Source organism: Chiloscyllium plagiosum, unplaced genomic scaffold, assembly GCF_037043375.1.
Source record: "Chiloscyllium plagiosum isolate Xiang-an unplaced genomic scaffold, Cpla_swu_hap1 HiC_scaffold_31, whole genome shotgun sequence".
Taxonomy (NCBI): domain Eukaryota; kingdom Metazoa; phylum Chordata; class Chondrichthyes; order Orectolobiformes; family Hemiscylliidae; genus Chiloscyllium; species Chiloscyllium plagiosum.
In genome coordinates, this window is record NW_028270169.1 from 1,092,963 (window position 1) to 1,113,814 (window position 20,852).

The 20,852-nt window shown below is 42.3% G+C and overlaps 1 protein-coding gene across 15 annotated transcripts in view; it reads left to right on the top strand.

Annotated features, from left to right (window-relative positions):
* Positions 1-20,852, top strand: part of ncor1 (nuclear receptor corepressor 1) — a 411,320-nt gene that overhangs the window by 196,624 nt on the left and 193,844 nt on the right. For all 15 annotated transcript variants that reach the window (XM_087977100.1, XM_087977101.1, XM_087977099.1 and 12 more), the window contains one exon: positions 7,385-7,572. In XM_087977100.1, coding sequence (XP_087833226.1) covers positions 7,385-7,572 — 188 coding nt within the window. The remainder of the gene's footprint in view (positions 1-7,384; positions 7,573-20,852) is intronic.

Here is a 20,852-nt window from a genome sequence, read left to right on the forward strand (position 1 = left end):
TGGAGGGATTGGACATCCATGTTGAACAGGAGGCAGTTAGGGCCAGGGAACTGGAATTGTTAATACGGTAGAGGGTTTCAGAGGAATTGTGAACGTTGTTGGGCAGGGTTTGGACAATTGGAGAAAGGATTGAGGCAAGGTAGAAGAAAATGAACTCGATGGGACAGGAATAGGATGATATGGGCCTACCAGGACAATCTGGTATGTGGATTTTGGGAAGGAGGTAGAAGTGGGCTGAAGGGTTGTTAGACTTTAAGGTTGGAGACAGTGGGGGGAGATCTCTGAACGTAATGAGGTCGCTGATGGTCCTGGCAACAATAGCTTGATGTTCAGCTGTGGGATGGTAGTCCAGGGGGTGGTAGGAACAAATGTCAGAGAGTTGGTGTTGAGTCACTGCAAGGTAACAATCAGTGTGCCAGATACAATGTCAGTGCCTTTGTTGTGTCCTCCACATTTTTGTCGGGTTTGGTAACAAAGTTGTACCCGAAAGAGAAAAGTGCAGGCATTTCAGAAGGGGACATGTTATAGTGTGTGAGAAGAGCAGAGAAATTGAGATGGCTGTTGTCACGTCAGCAGTTTACAATGAACGACATTGAGGGCAGGTCAGAGGCCAGGGGAAGGCATCTGTGGAGAGATAATACTGGAGGTGGGTGAAGGGATTAGTGGAATGAGAGGGAGAATCCTGCCTGAAAATGTGGGCGCAGAGATGGAGGCAGTGGAAAAACAGTGTAACATCATGATGAGCCAAAAATTCATTGAAGTGGGGATGTAAGGGTATGAAGCTGTGTCCTTTGCTGAGGACATTACATTCAGCCTCAGGGAGGCGAAGGTCAAGAGGTATGACAAAAACACGGCAAGGGTTGGGGCCTTGGCCTTGGGGACAACAATAATTGTTCATTTGTCTGGCACAAAAATAAAATGGGAAAAGGAGCAATCAAAATTAGGAATAGTATGAGATCCAAAGAAGGAGTATGTAAATTATGCAGTGATGAAAAGCAGACCTGAGGTGTTTAAATTTAAACAAAGGAGAAGAAAGGAATGGATTAAGAGAGGAAAATAGAGTATGAGAGTAAGCTTGGGAACATAAAAATTGACAACAAAGATTTCTGTAGGTATATGAAGAGAAAAAGATGAGTGAAGACAAATGTCGGGGCCTTGCGGTCAGAAACAAGAGAATTTTAAGATTCTATCAGAGATGTCAGACAAATTAAATACTTGCTTTGATTCTGCCTTCACAAAGGAGGACGCAAATAATGTTCCAAAAGATGTTAGAGGATACAGGGTCTAGTGAGAGGGATGAATTGAAGGAAATCAGTTTTTGTATGGACATTGTGTTGGTGAAATTGATAGGATGAAAGACTGATAAATCCCCAGCCTCTGATAATCTGCATCCCAAAGTATTTAAGGAAGTAGCACCTTGAAATAGTGGATAAATTGGTGGTCACCTTTCAAGGTTCTAATGAATCTAAAACAGTTCCTATGGATTGGAGGGTAGCTAATTAATTCCACTACTTAAAAGCAGAGGAAGAAGAGAGAAAATCAAAAATTGTAGACCAGTTAGTCTAACAGTGGCAGTAGGTGAATTCCTAGAATCCATTATAAAAGATTTTCCAGCAGACTGCTTGGAGACAGTAATAGGATTGGACAGAGACATTATGGATTTATGAGGGGTAACTCATCCTTGACAAATCTACTGGAATCTTTTGAGGTAACTAATAGATTTGATAAGTGGAAGCCTTTTCCATGGGGTCGGGGAGTCCAGAACTAGAGGGCATAGGTTTAGGGTGAGAGGGGAAAGATATAAAAGAGATCTAAGGGGCAACATTTTCACACAGAGGGTGGTACGTGTATGGAATGAGCTGCCAGAGGGTATGGTGGAGGCTGGTACAATTGCAACCTTTGAGGCATTTGGATGGGTATATGAATAGGAAGGGTTTGGAGGGATATGGGCCGGGTGCTGGCAGGTGGGACTAGATTGGTTTGGGATATCTGGTCGGCATGGACGAGTTGGACCGAAGGGTCTGTTTCCATGCTGTACATCTCTGACTCTATGTGGTTTACTTGGATTTTCAGAAGGCAATTGATAAGGTCCCACATGAGAGATTAGTGTGTAAAATTAAAGTATATGTAATTGGAGATAGTGTACTGACTTGGAAGAGAACCTATAGGCAGACAGGAAACAAAAGGTGGGAGTAGACTCTTCTTTTTCTGAGTAGCAAGCAGTGACTACTGAGGCACTGCAGGGATCAGTGCTTGAACCCCAGCTATTCACAATATATTGTTGTGGTTCTGTTCGTCGAGCTGAGAATTTGTGTTGCAAACGTTTCGTCCCCTGTCTAGGTGACATCCTCAGTGCTTGGGAGCCTCCTGTGAAGTGCTTCTGTAATCTTTCCTCCGGCGTTTATAGTGATTTGTATCTAAGTTTGTGCGAAGATTTGTAGCTCGGGTGCTCGTTGCTGTGGTTCTGTTCGCCGAGCTGGAAGTTTTTGTTGCAAACGTTTCGTCCCCTGGCTAGGCGACATCATCAGTGCTTGGGAGCCTCCTGCGAAGCGCTTCTTTGATGTTTCCTCCGGTGTTTATAGTGCTCTGTCCCTGCCGCTTCCGGTTGTCAGTTTCAGCTGTCCGCTGTAGTGGTTGGTATATTGGGTCCAGGTCGATGTGTTTGTTGATGGAGTTTGTGGATGAGTGCCATGCCTCTAGGAATTCCCTGGCTGTTCTCTGTCTGGCTTGCCCTATGATAGTAGTGTTGTCCCAGTCGAATTCATGTTGCTTGTTGTCTGCGTGTGTGGCTACCAAGGATAGCTGGTCGTGTCGTTTCGTGGCTAGTTGATGTTCATGTATGCGGATTGCTAGCTGTCTTCCTGTTTGTCCTATATAGTGTTTAGTGCAGTCCTTGCATGGTATTTTGTATCTGCTGCTTCCGGTTGTCAGTTCCAGCTGTCTGCTGCAGTGGCCGGTATATTGGGTCCAGGTCGATGTGCTTATTGATTAAATCAGTGGATGAGTGCCATGCCTCTAGGAATTCCCTGGCTGTTCTCTGTTTGGCTTGTCCTATAATAGTAGTGTTGTCCCAGTCGAACAGTATATGTTAATGATTTCGACAGGGGACGAAACGTTTGCAACAAAAACTTCCAGCTCGGCGAACAGAACCACAGCAACGAGCACCCGAGCTACAAATCTTCTCACAAACTTTGAAAATGTTAATGATTTAGATGAGGAAACTCTGAACATCTAAAGGTAAGCTGTGAGAAGGATACAAAGCTGCTTCTGTATAATTTGGACAAGTTGAGTGAATGAACAAATGAATGATAGATGAAGCATGATGTGGATAATTATGAAGTAATCCATTTTGAAAGGAAAAACAGGAAGGCAAATTATTATCTGAATGGTGGTTGATTGAGGAAGGGGAGGGGGTGGGGTAGAATGAGATCCGATACACCAGTTGTTGGAAATATGCATGCAGGCGTAGTAGGTGGAAAAGAAGACAAGTGGTATGTTATCCTTCATAGTGGGAAAGTTCAAATACAGAAAGGGGGATGTCTTGCTGCACTTTTATAGGGAATTGTTGAGACCACACCTGGAGTATTGTACGCAGTTTTGGTCTCCTTACCTGAGGGAGAATGTTCTGGCTGTGGTGGCTGTGCAACAAAGGTTTGCCAGACTAATTCCTGGGATGGCAGGGATAGTCATCAAGATGTACAGCATGGAAACAGACCCTTCGGTCCAACCTGTCCATGCCGACCAGATATTCCAACCCAATCTAGTCCTACTGCCAACACCCGGCCCATATCCCTCCAAACCCTTCCTATTAATATACCCATCCAAATGCCTCTTAAATGTTTCAGTTCTACCAGCCTCCACCACATCCTCTGGCAGCTCATTCCATACACGTACCACCCTCTGCGTGAAAACGTTGCCCCTTAGGTCTCTTTTATATCTTTCCCCTCTCACCCTAAACCTATGCCCTCTAGTTCTGGACTCCCCGACCCCAGGGAAAAGACTTTGCCTGTTTATCCTATCCATGCCCCTCATAATTTTGTAAACCTCTATAAGATCACCCCTCAGCCGCCTCCCCTCCAGGGAAAAAGGCCCCAGCCTGTTCAGCCTCTCAAATCTTCCAAGCCTGGCAACATCCTTGTAAATCTTTTCTGAACCCTTTCAAGTTTCACAACATCTTTCCGATAGGAAGGAGACCAGCATTGCATGCAATATTCCAACAGTGGCCTAACCAATGTCCTGTACAGCTGCAACATGACCTCCCAACTGAGGAGAGACTGAATTGGTTAGGACTATATTCACTGGAATTTAGAAGAATAAGGAGGATTGTATAGAAATCTATAAAATTCGAAGAGGACTAGAGAGGGTAAATGCAAGACTGGTGTTCCTGATATGTGTGAGACCAAAACAAGGGGTTACACTTTAAGGTTACAGGGTAAGCCATTTAGGACTAAGATGAGAAGTTTCTTCAGGAAGTGGTGGTCCTCTAGAATTCTTTGTCAGAGAACACAGTTGAGGCTGAAATATTGATTATTTTCAAGAGGAGGTTAGATATAATTTCTTAAGGCTAAGAATGTTTCTGTTTCTCAAGGGATCAACGAGTATGGGGAGAAGAGAACAGGATGCTGAGTTGGATGATCAGCCTTGATCCTGTTGAATGGTGAAGCAGACTTGAAAGGCATAATGGCGTACTCCTCCTCCTATTTTTGATATTTATGATTGCTGTTAGGAAGGGAATTCCAGGATTTAACTTAGTGCCAGTGAAGGAACAGTCATATAGTTCCAAGGCCACATGGTGTAAGGCTTATAGGGGAACTTGCACGCCATGCATCTTCTGGGCTTGACCTTCTAGGGAGTAACAGATGCAAGTTGGAGGGCATGTTAAAGAAGCCTTAGTGAATTTCTGCAGTATATCCTTTGGATGGTGCATTCTAATACCACATTGGCTATTTGATTAGATTCCCTACAGAGTGTAAACAGGCCCTTCGGCCCAACCAGTCCACGCTGACCCTCCGAAGAGTAGCCCACCCAGACCCATTTCCCTCTGACAAATGCACCCAATGCAATGGGCAATTTAGCATGGCCAACTCACCTGACCTGCACATCTTTGGACTGTGGGAGGAAACCGGAACACCCAGAGGAAACCCACGCAGACACAAAATTTGCAAACTCCACACAGTCAGTCGCTTGAGGTTGGAATCAAACCCAGCTCCCTGGCGCTGTGAGGCAGCAATGCTAACCACTGAGCCACCGTGTCACCCCTATGGCTAGTAGCCAGAGGGTGAAACTTTGAGGTACAGGATGGTCTTTCTATCAAGTGTCCTGGATGGCATTGAGTTTTTTTTTTGAATGTGTTGGAGATGTGCTCATCTGGACAAGTGGGGAGTGGACAAGCTTTTTGTTTTTTTTGGGAAGCTCAGTTTGCATCTTTCTCATTATTTGGAAATTGCTGCATATGAAGCTTGTTTCCTTCTTTGATTAAAGGTACAGGACCTCCTTCCTTCACTTTTTTTAAAAATTTAATTTCTCTTCTGCCTTTATTCAAAGACATTTTATGGATTACTAGCCCCAAAGGCCTGTGTGCGTTTGGGTCTGTAAGATGACTAGGCTACTGTGTGAAACCAAGTATTTAAAATGATGTTCAGGTTGTTTTCTCCCATAACTTAGTCTCTTGGTTTGTGTCTGTGTTCATGCTGAATTTGGCATTCAGTTAGAAAAAGCACAGCAACATTTGCAGTTGTGTGGGGAAAGAATGATTTCAACAGTTAATTCTCTCTGGCTGCAATTTACTCTGGCTGTTACTCTGGTCTTGAAAAAGGAGGTGTGCTTGTAAGCAGAGCTGGTTGTACCATCTTCATAACAAGCAGCATTATTTCACCTAACTGCTTGGGCAAGGTTAGAATTCAAACTAACCATGCTGATGGATGGGCAGGTTGGAGCTGTTGAAGTGCTGAATAACGTTTTAAGGAATGGAATTTTATTGATGCATTCATTTTGTTCCTTGGATCATCTTCTGGGAGGCCATACAGTTTGGGTTGTGATTGATATCAAACTATTTTGCGCTAATTTGTTTACAAAAGGACGAACATTTTGGATAATTCAGTTGAAATTTTGAGAGAGTGGAAGCCGTGCAGAGTTTGAGCTCACTTCCTATGAAAGTTTTTTCAAAGCTAACTAGGTCTTTTCTAATGTCTCTTATGTCTTTTGTAATAATCCTATTGTTTCCGTTATGTTTATGGACAAATCATTGGTTCTGACAATGCTGCTTATTTCAAAAGTATGATTGCGATCAAAACATTTAAAACTATCGGCTTGCTGCTTCTCTCTTACCTCTCTGGACAGGTAAGAATTCCTGTTACTTTGCCTGTGGTTATGTAAAATTGTGTCAGTTGACCTACAATCCTTAATTTACCATGTTTTGGATTCTCTCGCATTTGGATATACCTCAGATGATTTAGAATACAGAAATAGAAAAGTACAGCACAGGACAGGCTCTTCGGCCCACAATGTTGTGCCAAAGATTATTCCTAATCTCAAATAAAATAACCTAACCGACACACCCCTCAATTCACTGCTGTCCAAGTGCATGTCCAGTAGTCGCTTCAATGTCCCTAATGACTCTGCTTCCACCACCACTGCTGGCAACGCATTCCATGCATTCACAACTCTGTGTGAAGAACCTACCTCTACATCTCTTCTATACCTCCCTCTGAACACCTTAAAACTCTGACCCCTCATGCTAGTCAATCCTGCCGTGGGCAAACGTTTCTAGCTATCGACTCTATCCATTCTTCTCATTTCCTTGTATAGCTCGGTCAGGTCACCTCTCCTTCTTCCTCCTCTCCAGAGAGGAAAATTCGAGCTTAGTCAACCTTTCTTCGTAAGACAAGCCTTCCAGTCCAGGCAGCATCCTGGTAAATCATCTTTCCACCCTTTCCAAAGCCTCCACATCTTTCCGAAAATAGGGTGACCAGAGCTAGACACAGTATTCCAAGTGTGGTCTCAAACCAGGGTTTTGTAAAGCTGCAGCAAAACCTTGCAGCTCTTAAACTCGATTCCCCTGTTAATGAAAGCCAAAACACCATATGCTTTCTTAACAACCCTATCCACTTGGGTGGCATCTTTGAGGGATCTGTGCACTTGAACACCAGCTTCCTGCTGTTCCTCCACACTGCTAAGAATCCTGCCTTTAATCCTATTTCAGCATTCAAGTTTGACCTTCCAAAATGCATCACTTTGCATTTATCCAGTTTGAACTCCATAACTGCAAAGTCCAGCAGAACAAGAAAGCTGGAGTTTACATTGTTGGAGTGGAAGGCTGAACTAGCATGTGACATATTTGCTGTAATGTCCTATTTAAATCACAATTATCTTTATGCCACTTTAGGGAAACCGTCAAGGAAAAGGACAAACCAGATACTGCAGGAGAGGAACCTGAAGAAAAGGAACAGTCTGCTCCACGAGGTCGGAAAACTGCAAACAGTCAGGGGAGGCGGAAAGGCAGGATCCTGAGATCCATGGCAAAAGAAGCTATCACTGAAGAGCCACCCAACCCCCCTCCTCCGCCTGAACTTGGTGAGTATACCTGCCTACAGTGAAATATCCTCAATCCATTGAAATATCAGCCACAAAATTGAAAATTACAAGTTCTGTGTTTCTTTCCTATTGTAAAATTAAACATTTCACAATCTTTGACTGAAATCAAAGGTCTGAATTAATAATACAAAGCTTCCAGTGAGTTAAGTTTCAAGAAAGCATGCAAACTAATTATGAAGCACTTTACTTCTCCTTGAACAGAGGTGCAACATTAGCCATTTTCCATCCTCTGGGATCCTCCCTGACTCCAGTGATTCTTGAAAGATCACCACCAGAGTGGACCTACAGTCTTGTCAGTTATCTCCTTAAGTCCAGGAAACCTTTGCTGCACTCCCTTTATAGCAAAAATATCTTTCCACAGATAAGCAGACCAAAACTGCAACAATATTCCAGCCATGGTTTCACAAGACCCTGTTTAATTGCAAGAAGGCCTTCCTGCCCCTGCACTTAAAAACTCTTGCTGTGAAGGCCAACATAGCATTTGCCACCTTTTCCGTCTACTGCACCTGCATGCTTGCCTTCAGTGACTGGTGTACAAGGACAACTGGGTCTTGTTGTACATCGTTGTCTCCCAATTTATAGACATTCAGATTATAATCTGCCTTCCTATTTTTTCCCCCAAGATAAATAACCTCACATTTATTCACATTACTCTGCATCTATCATGCATTTGCACTTTCAGTGTTACCCAAATCTCACTGCAGCATTTATGCACCCCCCCACCCCCACCCTCATTTTGTGTTATCTGCATATTTAGCAAACTGGATAGTTCCCTAATCCAAATCATTAATATATATATTTGCAGGCAATGTAAAAATAGGATGGATGGTAAATTGCAAGGAGGAAGTAAGAACCTTAGAAATGGAAATAGATAGATTAGAAGAGTGGACCAAAATGTGGCAGATGGGTTTAACATGTATAAGTGTGAGGTCTCATGTTTTTGAGTCGAAAAATGGAAAGGTGACCTATTACCTTAATGGGGAGAGACTTCAGGGTGCTCCACTGCAGGGGGATCTAGGTGTATTCATTCATGAGTGACAGAAAACTAGAATGCAGGTACAGCAGATAATAAAAAAAGCCCATGGAATGTTGGCTTTTATGGCTAAAGAAATAGAATATAAAGATAAGGAAGTATCGTTGCAACTATACAAGGTATTGGTGAGACCACACCTGGAGTATATGCATAGTTTCAGTCTCCTTGAGGAAGGATGTAGTGGCATTAGATGCAGTTCAGGAGAGGTTCACTATATTGATCCTAGAGATGAGGGGTTTGTCGTATAAAGAGAGCTTGAACAGTTTAGATCTGTATTCTCTGGAATTTAGAAAAATGAGGGAAGATCAAATTGAGGTATTCAGGATGATGAAAGGTGTGGATAAAATAGACGTAGAGTGGATGTTTTCTCTTGTGGGCCATTCTATGGTGAGAGATTGTCGTCTTAGGATAAGGGGTAGCAAATTTCAAACAGAGTTGAGGAGACACTACTGCTCCCAAAAGGTGTTAATCTGTGGAATTTGGTACCCCAAACTGTGGTGGATACTGGGACAGTGAGTAATTTTATGGAGGAAGTAAACATATTTTTAATTGGTAATGGATTGAAGGGATAGAGAGAGAAGGCAGGAAAATGGGGGTGTGGAGCATATCAGCCTTGATCGAATGGCAGAGCAGACTTGATGGGCCGAATGGCCAATTCTGTTTCTACATCTTCTGAACTTGTATTGTGACTAGTTTAGTTCAATGTGCTGGTCCCTGCAGTAACTCCACTAGTCACTGCCTGCCATTCAGAAAAAGACATGTTTATTTCAACTCTGTTTACTTTCTGCCAACTGACTTTCTTTACATCTCAATACACCACCCTGATCCCATGTGCTTTAGTTTACACTCTAATCTTGTGTGTGGGACTTTGACAAAAGCCTTCTGAAAGACAAGTAACCTACATTGCTTGCCTTTTTCAACTTGTTTGTTACATCCTCATAAAGTGCCAGTAGATTTGTCAAGCATGATTTTCCTTTTGTAAATCTATGCTGACTCTGTCCAATCCTGCCACTGTTTTCCAAGTGCTTAGCTATTAAATTTTTTCTATTGAACTCTGGCACTTTCCCCAATACAGATAAATGGGCCAACTGGTCTGTACTTGGTTTTCTCTCTACTTTCCTTTTTAAAGACAGTGGAAATTCGATTATCCGAACGAGATGAACGTTCGGATAATCAATTATTTGGAAAATTGATTAAATGCCTTTCCTCTGGGACTCAGAGTTTTAAAGTCTGCTCCCTGTTCACTTTGTTTTGAGAAGTGTGGCATTGGAAAAGGTCGGCAGATCAGGAGAGTTGACTCTCGTGCTCCTTGGATGCTGCCTGACCTGTGCTTTTCCGGCGCCACACTTTTCAACTCTTGATCTCCAGCATTTGCAGTCCTCACTTTCTGTCACTGGCATGGATAAAAGGTTGACTGACTGAAGCAGAGAGAAGGCATAAATGGAGTCTTTTTCAAGTTGGCACGATGTAATGTGTGGTGTGCCACTGGAATCAGCACTGGGACCTCAACTGTTTACAATTTATATAACTGACTTGGATGAAGGGTTGAAAGATATAGTTGCAAAATTTGCTCATGAAGCAAATATAGGTTGAAAAGTAAGTTGAAGTGAGGATGTGAGGCCACAAAAAAAAAGAGGTTAACTGAGTGGGCACAAATCTAGCAAATGTAATATTGTATGGGGAAATTTGTAATTGTTCAGTTTGGCAGAAGAATAAAAAAGGCATATTCTCCAATTAGTGAGAGGTTGCAGAGCTACCTGGATGTCCTCCTGCATGAATTGCAAAAGGCTAATATGGAAGTAAGAGAAGGAATTTGTGTGCATCATAGTCTAATAACTGACATGCTTTATAATATATTGAAAGATAGTAAATCCCTTTAGGCTGTCAGTCTGTTTATAAACTATTCAGGATTTGTAGTTATGATTCTGTCACTGTCGGGAATTTCCCACCTAACTTTGTGGAAAGGGTTAATGACTACTTGAGTCTGCATTTTTAATTACTTTAAAATGGGGTTACTATGATGGAAGCAGCTGTTTACTGATGGCTTATTTCAGTTCTACTACTTTACCGTTCTTAATCTTCCATTGCAGCTGGTGGTGACTCTTGTTTCTTGGAACTTTTTCATTTGGTGCTTGGTCTGTCTGTGTGTTGTTTCCGGTTTCCCTCGGAACTAAACTGCTGGCAGTTTACCAGTAAACTTGTTTCCCTAGCCCCTACTCATGCTGAGTACAACTGCTTTCTGTCACACCCATCCAACAAAATGTTGAGAGTGTGTTCCTGTTCGTCACTAGGGTTTGCCAGAATTATTGATTTAGAACTCTTGCATAGATCCTGTGATTCAACACATTCCTGGGGTAGGTAATGTTATAAGTTTTTCTCTTCCTGGTCTTTATGTAGCAACACCACTGTACAGAAAGTATATTGTGCTAGCATTTATTTTGGCATTGTGTTTAACTGTAAGAAGTTACATGTTCTGCAGCAGGTATGTTCCCCACAGGGTGTGCATACCGCAACAACAGATTCCGAACTTAATCAGAAATTATGTATTAGCAAATGGCACTTTAATGGATTTACTGCCCTACCTTTGTCTGAGATAGTAAGAAACCTCTAATATTAACTCACTGTCAGGAAGGGATATTACTATTATTTAAGAACATTTTTCCTAGAGCAGTGGATCCAGATTGTGGATGAGTAATAATGACTCTCTAGGTTAAGACAACTTAGTCCAATTTATATTCCTGATTCACTGATTAGCATTCAGTTTTAAAAGCCTGCAGTTCAGGAAAAGGCTGATAAATCCTAAATCAGAACACCATGATTTGTTAGTATCAGTAACATGTGTAGATTTTTCAGAACACGTGTTTAACTCTGTACCTGGCTCTGGGGTGCCATCATGTGCATCTAAATAGCTCACTGTGACATAGCCCCGATAGCTCAGGCTATGTTATAACAGAATTAATTGCTAACTGATGATGTTGGAGAACTCTTAATGGTATACTTTGACCCAGCTGTATAAAAACATGATCTCATCAAATCAATTTTGAAAGCCTCTACTATATAAGCAGCTAGAACAGAATAGTTGCATTTTCTAGTTGTAGTGCAGCTGTGGTGGGAATATGGGTCAGAGAGCATTTTCCAGGTGACTGTACTGCTAAACCCCATAACTAAGGATACCAGAATCCAGATCAGCTGAAATCTGCACTTAATTTGTAACAATTCAGTAAATGATTTGGCATGTTTCATTCATTTTTCCCTCAGGTTGTTTTTCAGTATTTTAGAAAAGCTGCAGTGTTGTACTGATTTTTTTTTTGATCCAGTGTCTAAAAGTTTGGTTGACAAAATGATTTTTAGGGCTTTAAATGTAATCAAATACACTGGTGAGGTGGAAACAGTTGATATGGTCTACCTGCACTGAATTTTTTAAAAGGCAATGAATTGAATTGAATTGAATTTATTGTCACATGTACTGAGGCACAATGAAAAGCTTTGTCTTGCAAGCAATACAGGCAGATCACAGAGTTAAGTAGTGTAGATAGTAAACAATAGGTTAAAAGCATGCTATTAAGTTTAGAGTGTAGAACGATTGTAGGAAATAGGAAACTTAGATCTGCACGAAGGAGCTTGCAAGGAGTTGGCCGTATCTAGCGCTATCTTGCTTCTAAGTGATCAGAAGATATAGCAGAGTGGACAAGACATTAGATTGTTTGCTAACTCCCCAGTTGAGGCAAACAACGATAGCAGAATTGTAAAACTAAAGCAAAGTATTCTCTGATGCTGAAAACCTGAAATAAAAATTAAGTGCTGCAATCACTCAGCTGATCTGGCAGCATCTGTGAAGAGAGGAACAGTTTATGTTTTGAGTCAGTTATGGCTCTTCAGAAGTTCAATCATATTCAACTCAAAGCATTAACTTAGACATTAACTTCTCCTTGGCAATTTCACATGGTGAGAGAGTAGGAGGTGAGCAGCGGACTCAGGTGACAAGATACACAAATCTCTCTCTGTCTCTCGTGCTCTCTCTCTCTCTCTCTCTATCTCACATGCATGCACACACACACATTAGCCCATGGCTAATCCACCTGGCCTGAACACTATGCACAATTTAGCATGGCCAATCCACTTAATCTACACATCTTTGGACTGTGGGAGTAAGCTGGTTAGAAAGATTAGATCACATGAAATGCTGGAAAAACTAGCTATTTGGATACAAAGATGGCTCGAAGGTAGAAGATAGAGAGTGGTGGTGGAGGCTTGTTTTCCATATTGGAGGCCTGTGACCAGTGGTGTGCCACAAGGATCAGTGTTGAATCCACTGCTTTTTATCAGGTATATAAATGATTTGGATATGAACATAGGAGGTATAGATGACACTAAAATTGGAGCTGTGGTGGACAGCGAAGAAGGTTACGTCAGAGTGGAACAGGTGGGCTAATAGGCTGAGAAGTGGCAGATGGAGTTTAATTTAGATCAGTGTGAGGTGCCACATTTTGGAAAGACAAATCAGGACAGGACTTATACACTTAATGGTAAGGTCCTGGAAGTGTTGCTGAACTAAGAGATCTTGGAGTGCAGGTTCATTGTTTCTTGAAAGTCGAGTCACAGGTGGATAGGATAGTGAAGTATGTGTTTGGTTTCTTCTCTTTGTTGGTCAATGCATTGAGTACAGGAGTTGGGAGGTCATGTTGCAGCTGTACAGGACATTGGTTTGGCTATTTTGGCATATTACTTGCAATTTTGGTCTCCCTCCTATAAGAAGGATGTTGTGAAACTTGAAATAGTTCAGAAAAGATTTACAAGGATGCTGCCAGGGTTGGAGAATTTGAGCTATAGAGAGAGGCTGAATAGGCTGGAAATTTTTCCCTGGAGCATAGAAGTCTTAGGGTTGACCTTATACAGGTTTATAAAATCATGAGGGGCATGAATAGGGTAAATAGACAAGGTCTTTTCCGTGGAGTGGAGGAGTCCAAAACTAGAGGACATAGGTTTAGGTTGCGGGGGGAAAGATATAAAAGGGACCAAAGGTGCAACTTCTTCACACACAGGATGGTGCATGAATGAGCTGCCAGAGGAAGTGGCAGAGATTGATACGTTTACAACATTAAAAGGCATCTGGGTAGGTATCGGATACGGAGGGTTTAGAGGGATATGGGCCAAATGCTGGCAAATGGGATTAGATTTATATAGGATATCTGGTCGGCACAGATGAGTTGGACCGAAGGATCTGTTTCCGTGCTGTATGACTCTATGAAATATTTGCTACAAAAGGGTATAATAGATTATGGATGAATTATAGGTAACAGTGTTAAGCTGTAGATTAGCTATAATTTTAATCTAACAGATGGTTGAACCATTTCAAGGACTGAAAGGATTTGTACTTATTCCTGAGTTATTTATGGTGCAAAAAAGAACAGAAGTAGTCCATTCAATTGTTGTAACTTTCATTTAGGTCATTGCCAATCATCTATCTCAATGTCATTTTCCTATGTTGTGTACATATCTTGATGCCATTCGTATGAAGAATTCTATCTCTATCTGTCTTGAATGTACTCTGAGCTTCCACAGCTCTCTGGGGTAGAGAATCACAAAATTTGTACCCTCCATGCGAAGAAATCCCTCCTCATCAGAATCCGAAATGGCTTCCTCCTTATACTGAGACACTGTCCCCTGACATTTCCACTCCATTTGAGCATTCCCATTGTCCAAAACTACAAGTTTTTGTTGCTAGTCTTGATGCCATCAGTTAGTGGAAAGAATTTTTCTTGTCTAGGTCATCTATCTTATCGCAACCTTATAGACTTGTATCTAATCTCTCTGTAATCCCGATTGCTCCAGTGAGAACAAATCCAGATTTTCTAACTTAACCTTGTGTCTTAAACCCTTCGTTCCCAGAACAATTCTCATAATCTCAAAATAATAAAACCAAAGAACTGCAAACACTTGAAATGAATTCTGGAGAGGAGTCACTGGACCCTAAACATTGGCTTTGCTTTCTTTTCACAGATGATGATTTGAAGTGATTTGATTTATTGTTGTCCTGTGTACTGAGATACAGTGAAAATTTTTGCTTTTCATGCTGTCCAGATAAATCATACCTTATCTAAGTACATTAGGGTAACAGAACAGAATGTAGCATTATAGCCAACAAGGAGATACAGAGAATGATCACCTCTGATATTGGAAGGTATGTTCATAAGTGTGATAACAACGAGGAAGAATCTCTGTGTTTTCAAACTTTTGAGTCCCCTGCCTGATGGAAGAGAGTATAACCAGAATGGGAGAGGTCTTTGATTAAGTTGGCTGCTCTCTCATGGCAGCAGGAACTATAGATGGAGTCAATGGAAGAAATATTGATAGAATGGGCTGCATTCATGACTCTAATTTCTTTTGATCTTGGGCAGAGCAATTGCCATACCAAGCTGTGATGCATCCGTATAGATGCTTTCTATGGTGTAAATTTCCTTAGCCTTTTGAGAAAGTAGAGGTATTGGTGTGTTTTCTTGACTAGGAGAAAGTGAGGACTGCAGATGCTCGAGACCAGAATCGTGAGTGTGTGGTGCTGGAAAGGCACAGCAGGTCATGTAGCATCCGAGGAGCAGGAGAATCGACATTTCAGGCAGGAGCCCTTCAACAGGAATGAGGCTGGGAGCCTCGGGGGTGGAGAGATAAATGGGAGGGGGCGGGGCTAAGAGTGCAGTAGGTTGATGGACGTGGGGGTGAAGGTGATAGGTCGGAGAGGAGGATGGAACGGATAGGTGGGAAGGAAGATTGACAGGTGGGACAGGCCACGAGGACGGTGCAGAGCTAGAAGGTCAGAACTGGGATCAGGTGAGGGTGGAGAAATGAGGAAACTAGTGAAGTCCACATTGATGCCCTGGGGTTGAAGGGTCCTGAGGCAGAAGATGAGGCGTCATTCCTCAGGTGTCAGATGGTGAGGGAGTGATGATGGAGGAGGCCCAGCACCTGCATGTCCTCGGCAGAGTGGGAGGGGGAGTTGAAGTATTCGGCCACGGGGCGTTGGGGTTGATTGGTACAGGTGTCCCAGAGATGTTCTCTGAAGCGCTCTGCAAGAAGGCGTCCAGAGTCCCCAATGTAGAGGAGACTGCATCTGCAATTCGCCTTATCTGTGGCCATCATTATTTTATAAATCTCTATAAAGTCACCCTTAAATTCTCTATACTTGAGTGAAAAATGTCTCAGCCTCTCCAGTGTCTCCTTATAACGCAAATCCTCCATTCCCAGCATCATTCTGATCATCTTTTCTGAACCCTTTCCAGCTTAATGATATCTTTTCTGTGGGCGGCACGGTAGCACAGTGGTTAGCACTGCTGCTTCACAGCGCCAGAGACCCGGATTCAATTCCCGTCTCAGGTGACTCTGTGTGGAGTTTGCACATTTTCCCTGTGTCTGCGTGGATTTCCTCCGGGTGCTCCGGTTTCCTCCCACAATCCAAAAATGTGCAGGTTAGGTGAATTGGCCACGCTAAATTGCCCGTAGTGTTAGGTGAAGGGGTAAATGTAGGAGAATGGGTCTGGGTTGGTTACGCTTCGGCGGGTCGGGTGGACTTGTTGGGCCGAAGGGCCTGTTTCCACACTGTAAGTAATCTAATCTAACAGGGCAACCAGAACTATACACAGTACTCCAGAAGAGGCCTCACCAATGTACTGTAAAACCTCACCATAATATCCAATTCTGATACTTAAATGTCTGAACAATGAAGGCAATGTTCTGCCCTCATCAATCTTCTTGGTTACTTCCTCAAAAAACTCAAATCAGGTTTGAAAGACATAATTTCCTTTGCACCAAACCATACTGACAATCTCTAATCATTCCTTGCCTTTCCAAGTGCATGTAAATCCTATCTTTCAGAACTACCTTCAAAAACTTATTTACCACCAAAGGCAGATTCTCAGGTGTACAGTTCCCAGGCTTCTCCTTACATCCCTTCTTTAAAAAGGCACAACATTAGCCACTCTCTTGTTATCCAGCACCTTACCTGTAGTTATAGATGATGCAAATATTTTTGCAAGGGCGCCTGAAATTTCCTTCCTATTTCGGGAGTAAGGAAGCTTAGTGGTTAGCGCTGCTGCCTCACAGCACCTGGGACTCAGGTCCGATTCAATACTCGGGTGACTGTGTGGAGTTTGCACCTTCTCCTCATGTTTGTGTTGGTTTCCTCCCACAGTCTAAAGATGTGCAGGTTAGGTGGATTGGCCATTGTAAATTGCCCATAATGTCCAGAGATGTGGATGCTAGGTGGATTAAGTCTTTGAGGAGAAATTGAGGTCTGCAGATGCACTCCCGGCACCTTCCCCTGCAACCGCAGGAGGTGCAAGATTTGCGCCCACACCTCTCCCCTCACCTCCCTCCAAGGACCCAAAGGAAACTTCCATATCCACCACAGATTCACCTGCACCTCCACACACATCATCTATTGCATCCTCTGCACCCGATGTGGCCGCCTCTATATTGGGGAGACAGGCCGCCTACTTGCGGAGCGTTTCAGAGAACACCTCTGGGACACCCGGACCAACCAACCCAACCACCCTGTGGCTCAACACTTCAACTCCCCCTCCCACTCCACCAAGGACATGCAGGTCTTTGGACTCCTCCATCGCCAGACCACAACAAAACGACGGTTGGAGGAAGAACGCCTCATCTTCCGCCTAGGAACCCTCCAACCACAAGGGATGAACTCGGATTTCACCAGTTTCCTCATTTCCCCTCCCCTCACCTTGTCTCAGTCAAATCCATCGAACTCAGCACCACCTTCCTAACCTGCAATCTTCTTCCTGACCTCTCCGCCCCCACCCCAGTCTGACCTATCACCCTCACCTTGACCTCTTTCCACCTATCACATTTCCGACGCCCCTCCCCCAAGTCCCTCCTCCCTACCTTTTATCTTAGCCTGCTGGACAAACTTTCCTCATTCCTGAAGAAGGGCTTATGCCCGAAACGTCGATTCTCCTGTTCCCTGGATGCTGCCTGACCTGCTGCGCTTTTCCAGCAACACATTTGCAGCTAGGTGGATTAACCAATGCAGGATTACAGGGATAGGGTAGGACCTGGGACTGGGTGGGATACTGTTTGGAGAGTTGGTGCAGACCCAATGGGCTGAATGGCCTTTTTCTGCTCTGTAGGGATTCTATCTCTCTGTCTAATTTCTCACAACATCCGACAATATACTAGATCCGGTCCTGGAGATTTATCCACCTTTATATTTTCTAAAACCTTCAGCATGTTGTCTTCTGCCATGTGAATTGTTTTCAGAACATCAATATTTATTTCCATGAGTTTTCTACCTTCCATTTCTTTGTCCACAGTAAAAACTGACACGAAATAGTCATTTAATATCACTCCTATTTCCTGATGTTCAACACAAAGATGACCTCTTTGATTTTTGATCTACTCTTTTTCTAGTTGCTCTCTTGCTCTTAATGTACTTGTAGAATCTCTTTGAATTATCCTTAACCTTATTTGCCAAGGCAATCCCATATTCTCTTTGCTTTCCTGATTTCCATCTTAAGAATGCCCCTATACTCTTTATACTGTCCAAGAAATTCATTCAAACCCAGTTGTCTGTGTTTATAAAATCCCTAAAATGTGGAAACAGGCCATTGACCCAAGGTGTCCACACCAACTCCAAAGAGCACCCCACCTAGTACATCCCCATAGCTCTGTATTTCCCATGGCTAATGAACCTAACCAACACATCCCTGGACACTGTGGGTAATTTAGCATGGCCAAGCCACCTAACTTGCAAATCTTTGGACAATTTTGTTTATTCTTGACTAGAACCTGAATATCTTTATTTATCCAGTATTCTCTAATCCTACCAACCTTAGCTTTCACTCTGTGGAATATAATGACTCTGAACTCTTGAGTCCTCTCAGGGGACCAAAATTGTGCACAATACTCGAGGTGCAGTCTGACCAATACCTTGTATAGCTGCAACAATACTTACTTTCCTTTATATTCTATTTCTTGAACTATAAAAGCCAACATGCCATTGGCTTTCTTTATTATCTGCTGTACCTGCATGCTAGTTTTCTGTGACTCGTGAACAAATACACCTAGATCCCTCTGCAACGGAGCACCCTGAAGTCTATCCCCATTAAGATAATAGGTCACCTTCCCATTTTTTTGTCCCCCCCTCTCCTAACCTACCTATCCATTTGTAAGGTTCTTATTTCTTCATTGCAATTTACTGTCCCATCTATTTTTGTGTTGTCTGCAAATTTGGCAATCGAGCCTTCTATCTCTGTATTCAAATTGTTAATGTAGGTTGTAAATAGCTGGGGTCCAAGGACTTGAACCCTGTGGCACCCCACTAGTTACATCCTGCCATCCAGAAAAAAAAACATTTATCCCAATTCTGTCTTCTGTCTATTTGACCGTCATCTATCCAGGCTAATAAATTACCCTTAATTCCATATGATCCAACCTTGTGCATTTATCTTTTGTGCAGCATCTTATCAAATGCCTTCCAGAATTCCAGATAAATTGTCTACAGCATCCCCATTAGCACTTTGCTTGTTACATCTTCGAAGAACTCTAGCAAGTTAGTCAAATGTGATTTGCCCTTCATAAAACCATGCTGACCCTGATGGATAGAGTTTTGACTTTCCAAACGACCTGATATTGCTTCTTTGATAATTGATTCTAACACTTTCCCAATAACAGATGTTAAATTAACTAGTCTATAATTTCCCGCATTTTACCTCCCTCCTTTTTGAATAAGGGCATTATATGAGCCATTTCCCAATCCACTTGAATGTTTCCCATGTCCAGGGAACTTTGGAATATTGTAACCAATGGATTTACTATCTCTGCTACAACTTCCTTTAATACCCTAGGATGTAGGCCATCAGGCCGGAGTGACTTGTCTGTCCTTAATCCTAATCATTTGTTTAGCACTCTTTCCTCTCGATGTTGATTGTTGTAAGTTCTACCCTTTCTACTGCCTCTGACTTGCCCCTTCCAATAGGGATGGTACTAATGCCCTCCACCATAAAAACTGAGGCAAAGTATTGATTTAACATCTCTACCATTTCAGTGTTCTCCACTATTAACTATCCAGTTTCACCTTCCAAGGGACTACCATTCACACTAGCTACTCTCTTCCCTTTTATATATCTGTAGAAGCTTTTGCTATCCTTTTTTATATTTTGTGCTAGTTTTCTTTCGTAATTTACCTTAGCTTTTTTTAATTAATTTTTTAGCATCTCTTTGTTTATGTTTGAAAGTTTTTCAATCTTCCAGCCTGCTACTGTTCTTTGCAGTATGATAACACTTAATTTTTGACTCTATATTGTCCTTGACCTCCTTGTTTAGCCATGGATGCGTTTTTAGCATCCCCTCCCTTTACCATCTTTCTTCCTCACTGGGATATAGTTTAGTTATGAGGAATTGAGTAGCACCTTAAACATCTGCCACTGCTCATCCACTGTCATATCATTTAGCTTCCTGCCCAATCTACTTGGGCCAAATCTGTCCTCATGCCTATATAATTTCCTATATTTAAGTCCCAAGCACCATCGTGGGACTTCACTTTCTCACCCCCAAACTGAATTTTGAATACTGTCATACGATGGTCACTACTCCCCAGAGGATTCTTAACTATATGTTATCAATTACCAAATCCTGAGTGGCCTGCTCCCTGATTAGGTAACAGCAGAGAGAGAAAGAAAAGGAAACCAATCCTGCAATCCAGGTCTAACTACTTTGAGACATCCTACCCACTGTTCAAAGATTTGCATGTCAAAAATTAGCCTGTTCATCATGTGAAGACCCATGGCAGAAAGGTGCAAACCTGAGTAGACTTAATTCTCAAATTGAGAGATGAATGACAAATCTGCCTGGCCATTTTCAAAGATCAATGCAAATTCATGCCTGGGGTGTGTTTGATCCTGCACAGACTCGTAAACTGTGATTTTGAGATTATGATACCTCTCCCTACCCCTTATGCCAAAATGTATCGTCTTACACTGCTCTGTATTGAATCGATCTGTGGCTTATCTATGCATTATGCTCGCCTATCCACATTCTGTTGTCGGCAATTTGCATGTCCTCACTTTTTGCCATTCCCACAAGTTTGAAAGCGAGAAAAAATTATAGCTATTAATAATTTAATGTCAACGAACAATTGATCCATTAAAGAATAAATCCAGTAAACCAATTAAACATGATTTAGTTGAGGAGGATATACTGAATGAATTATTCACATCAA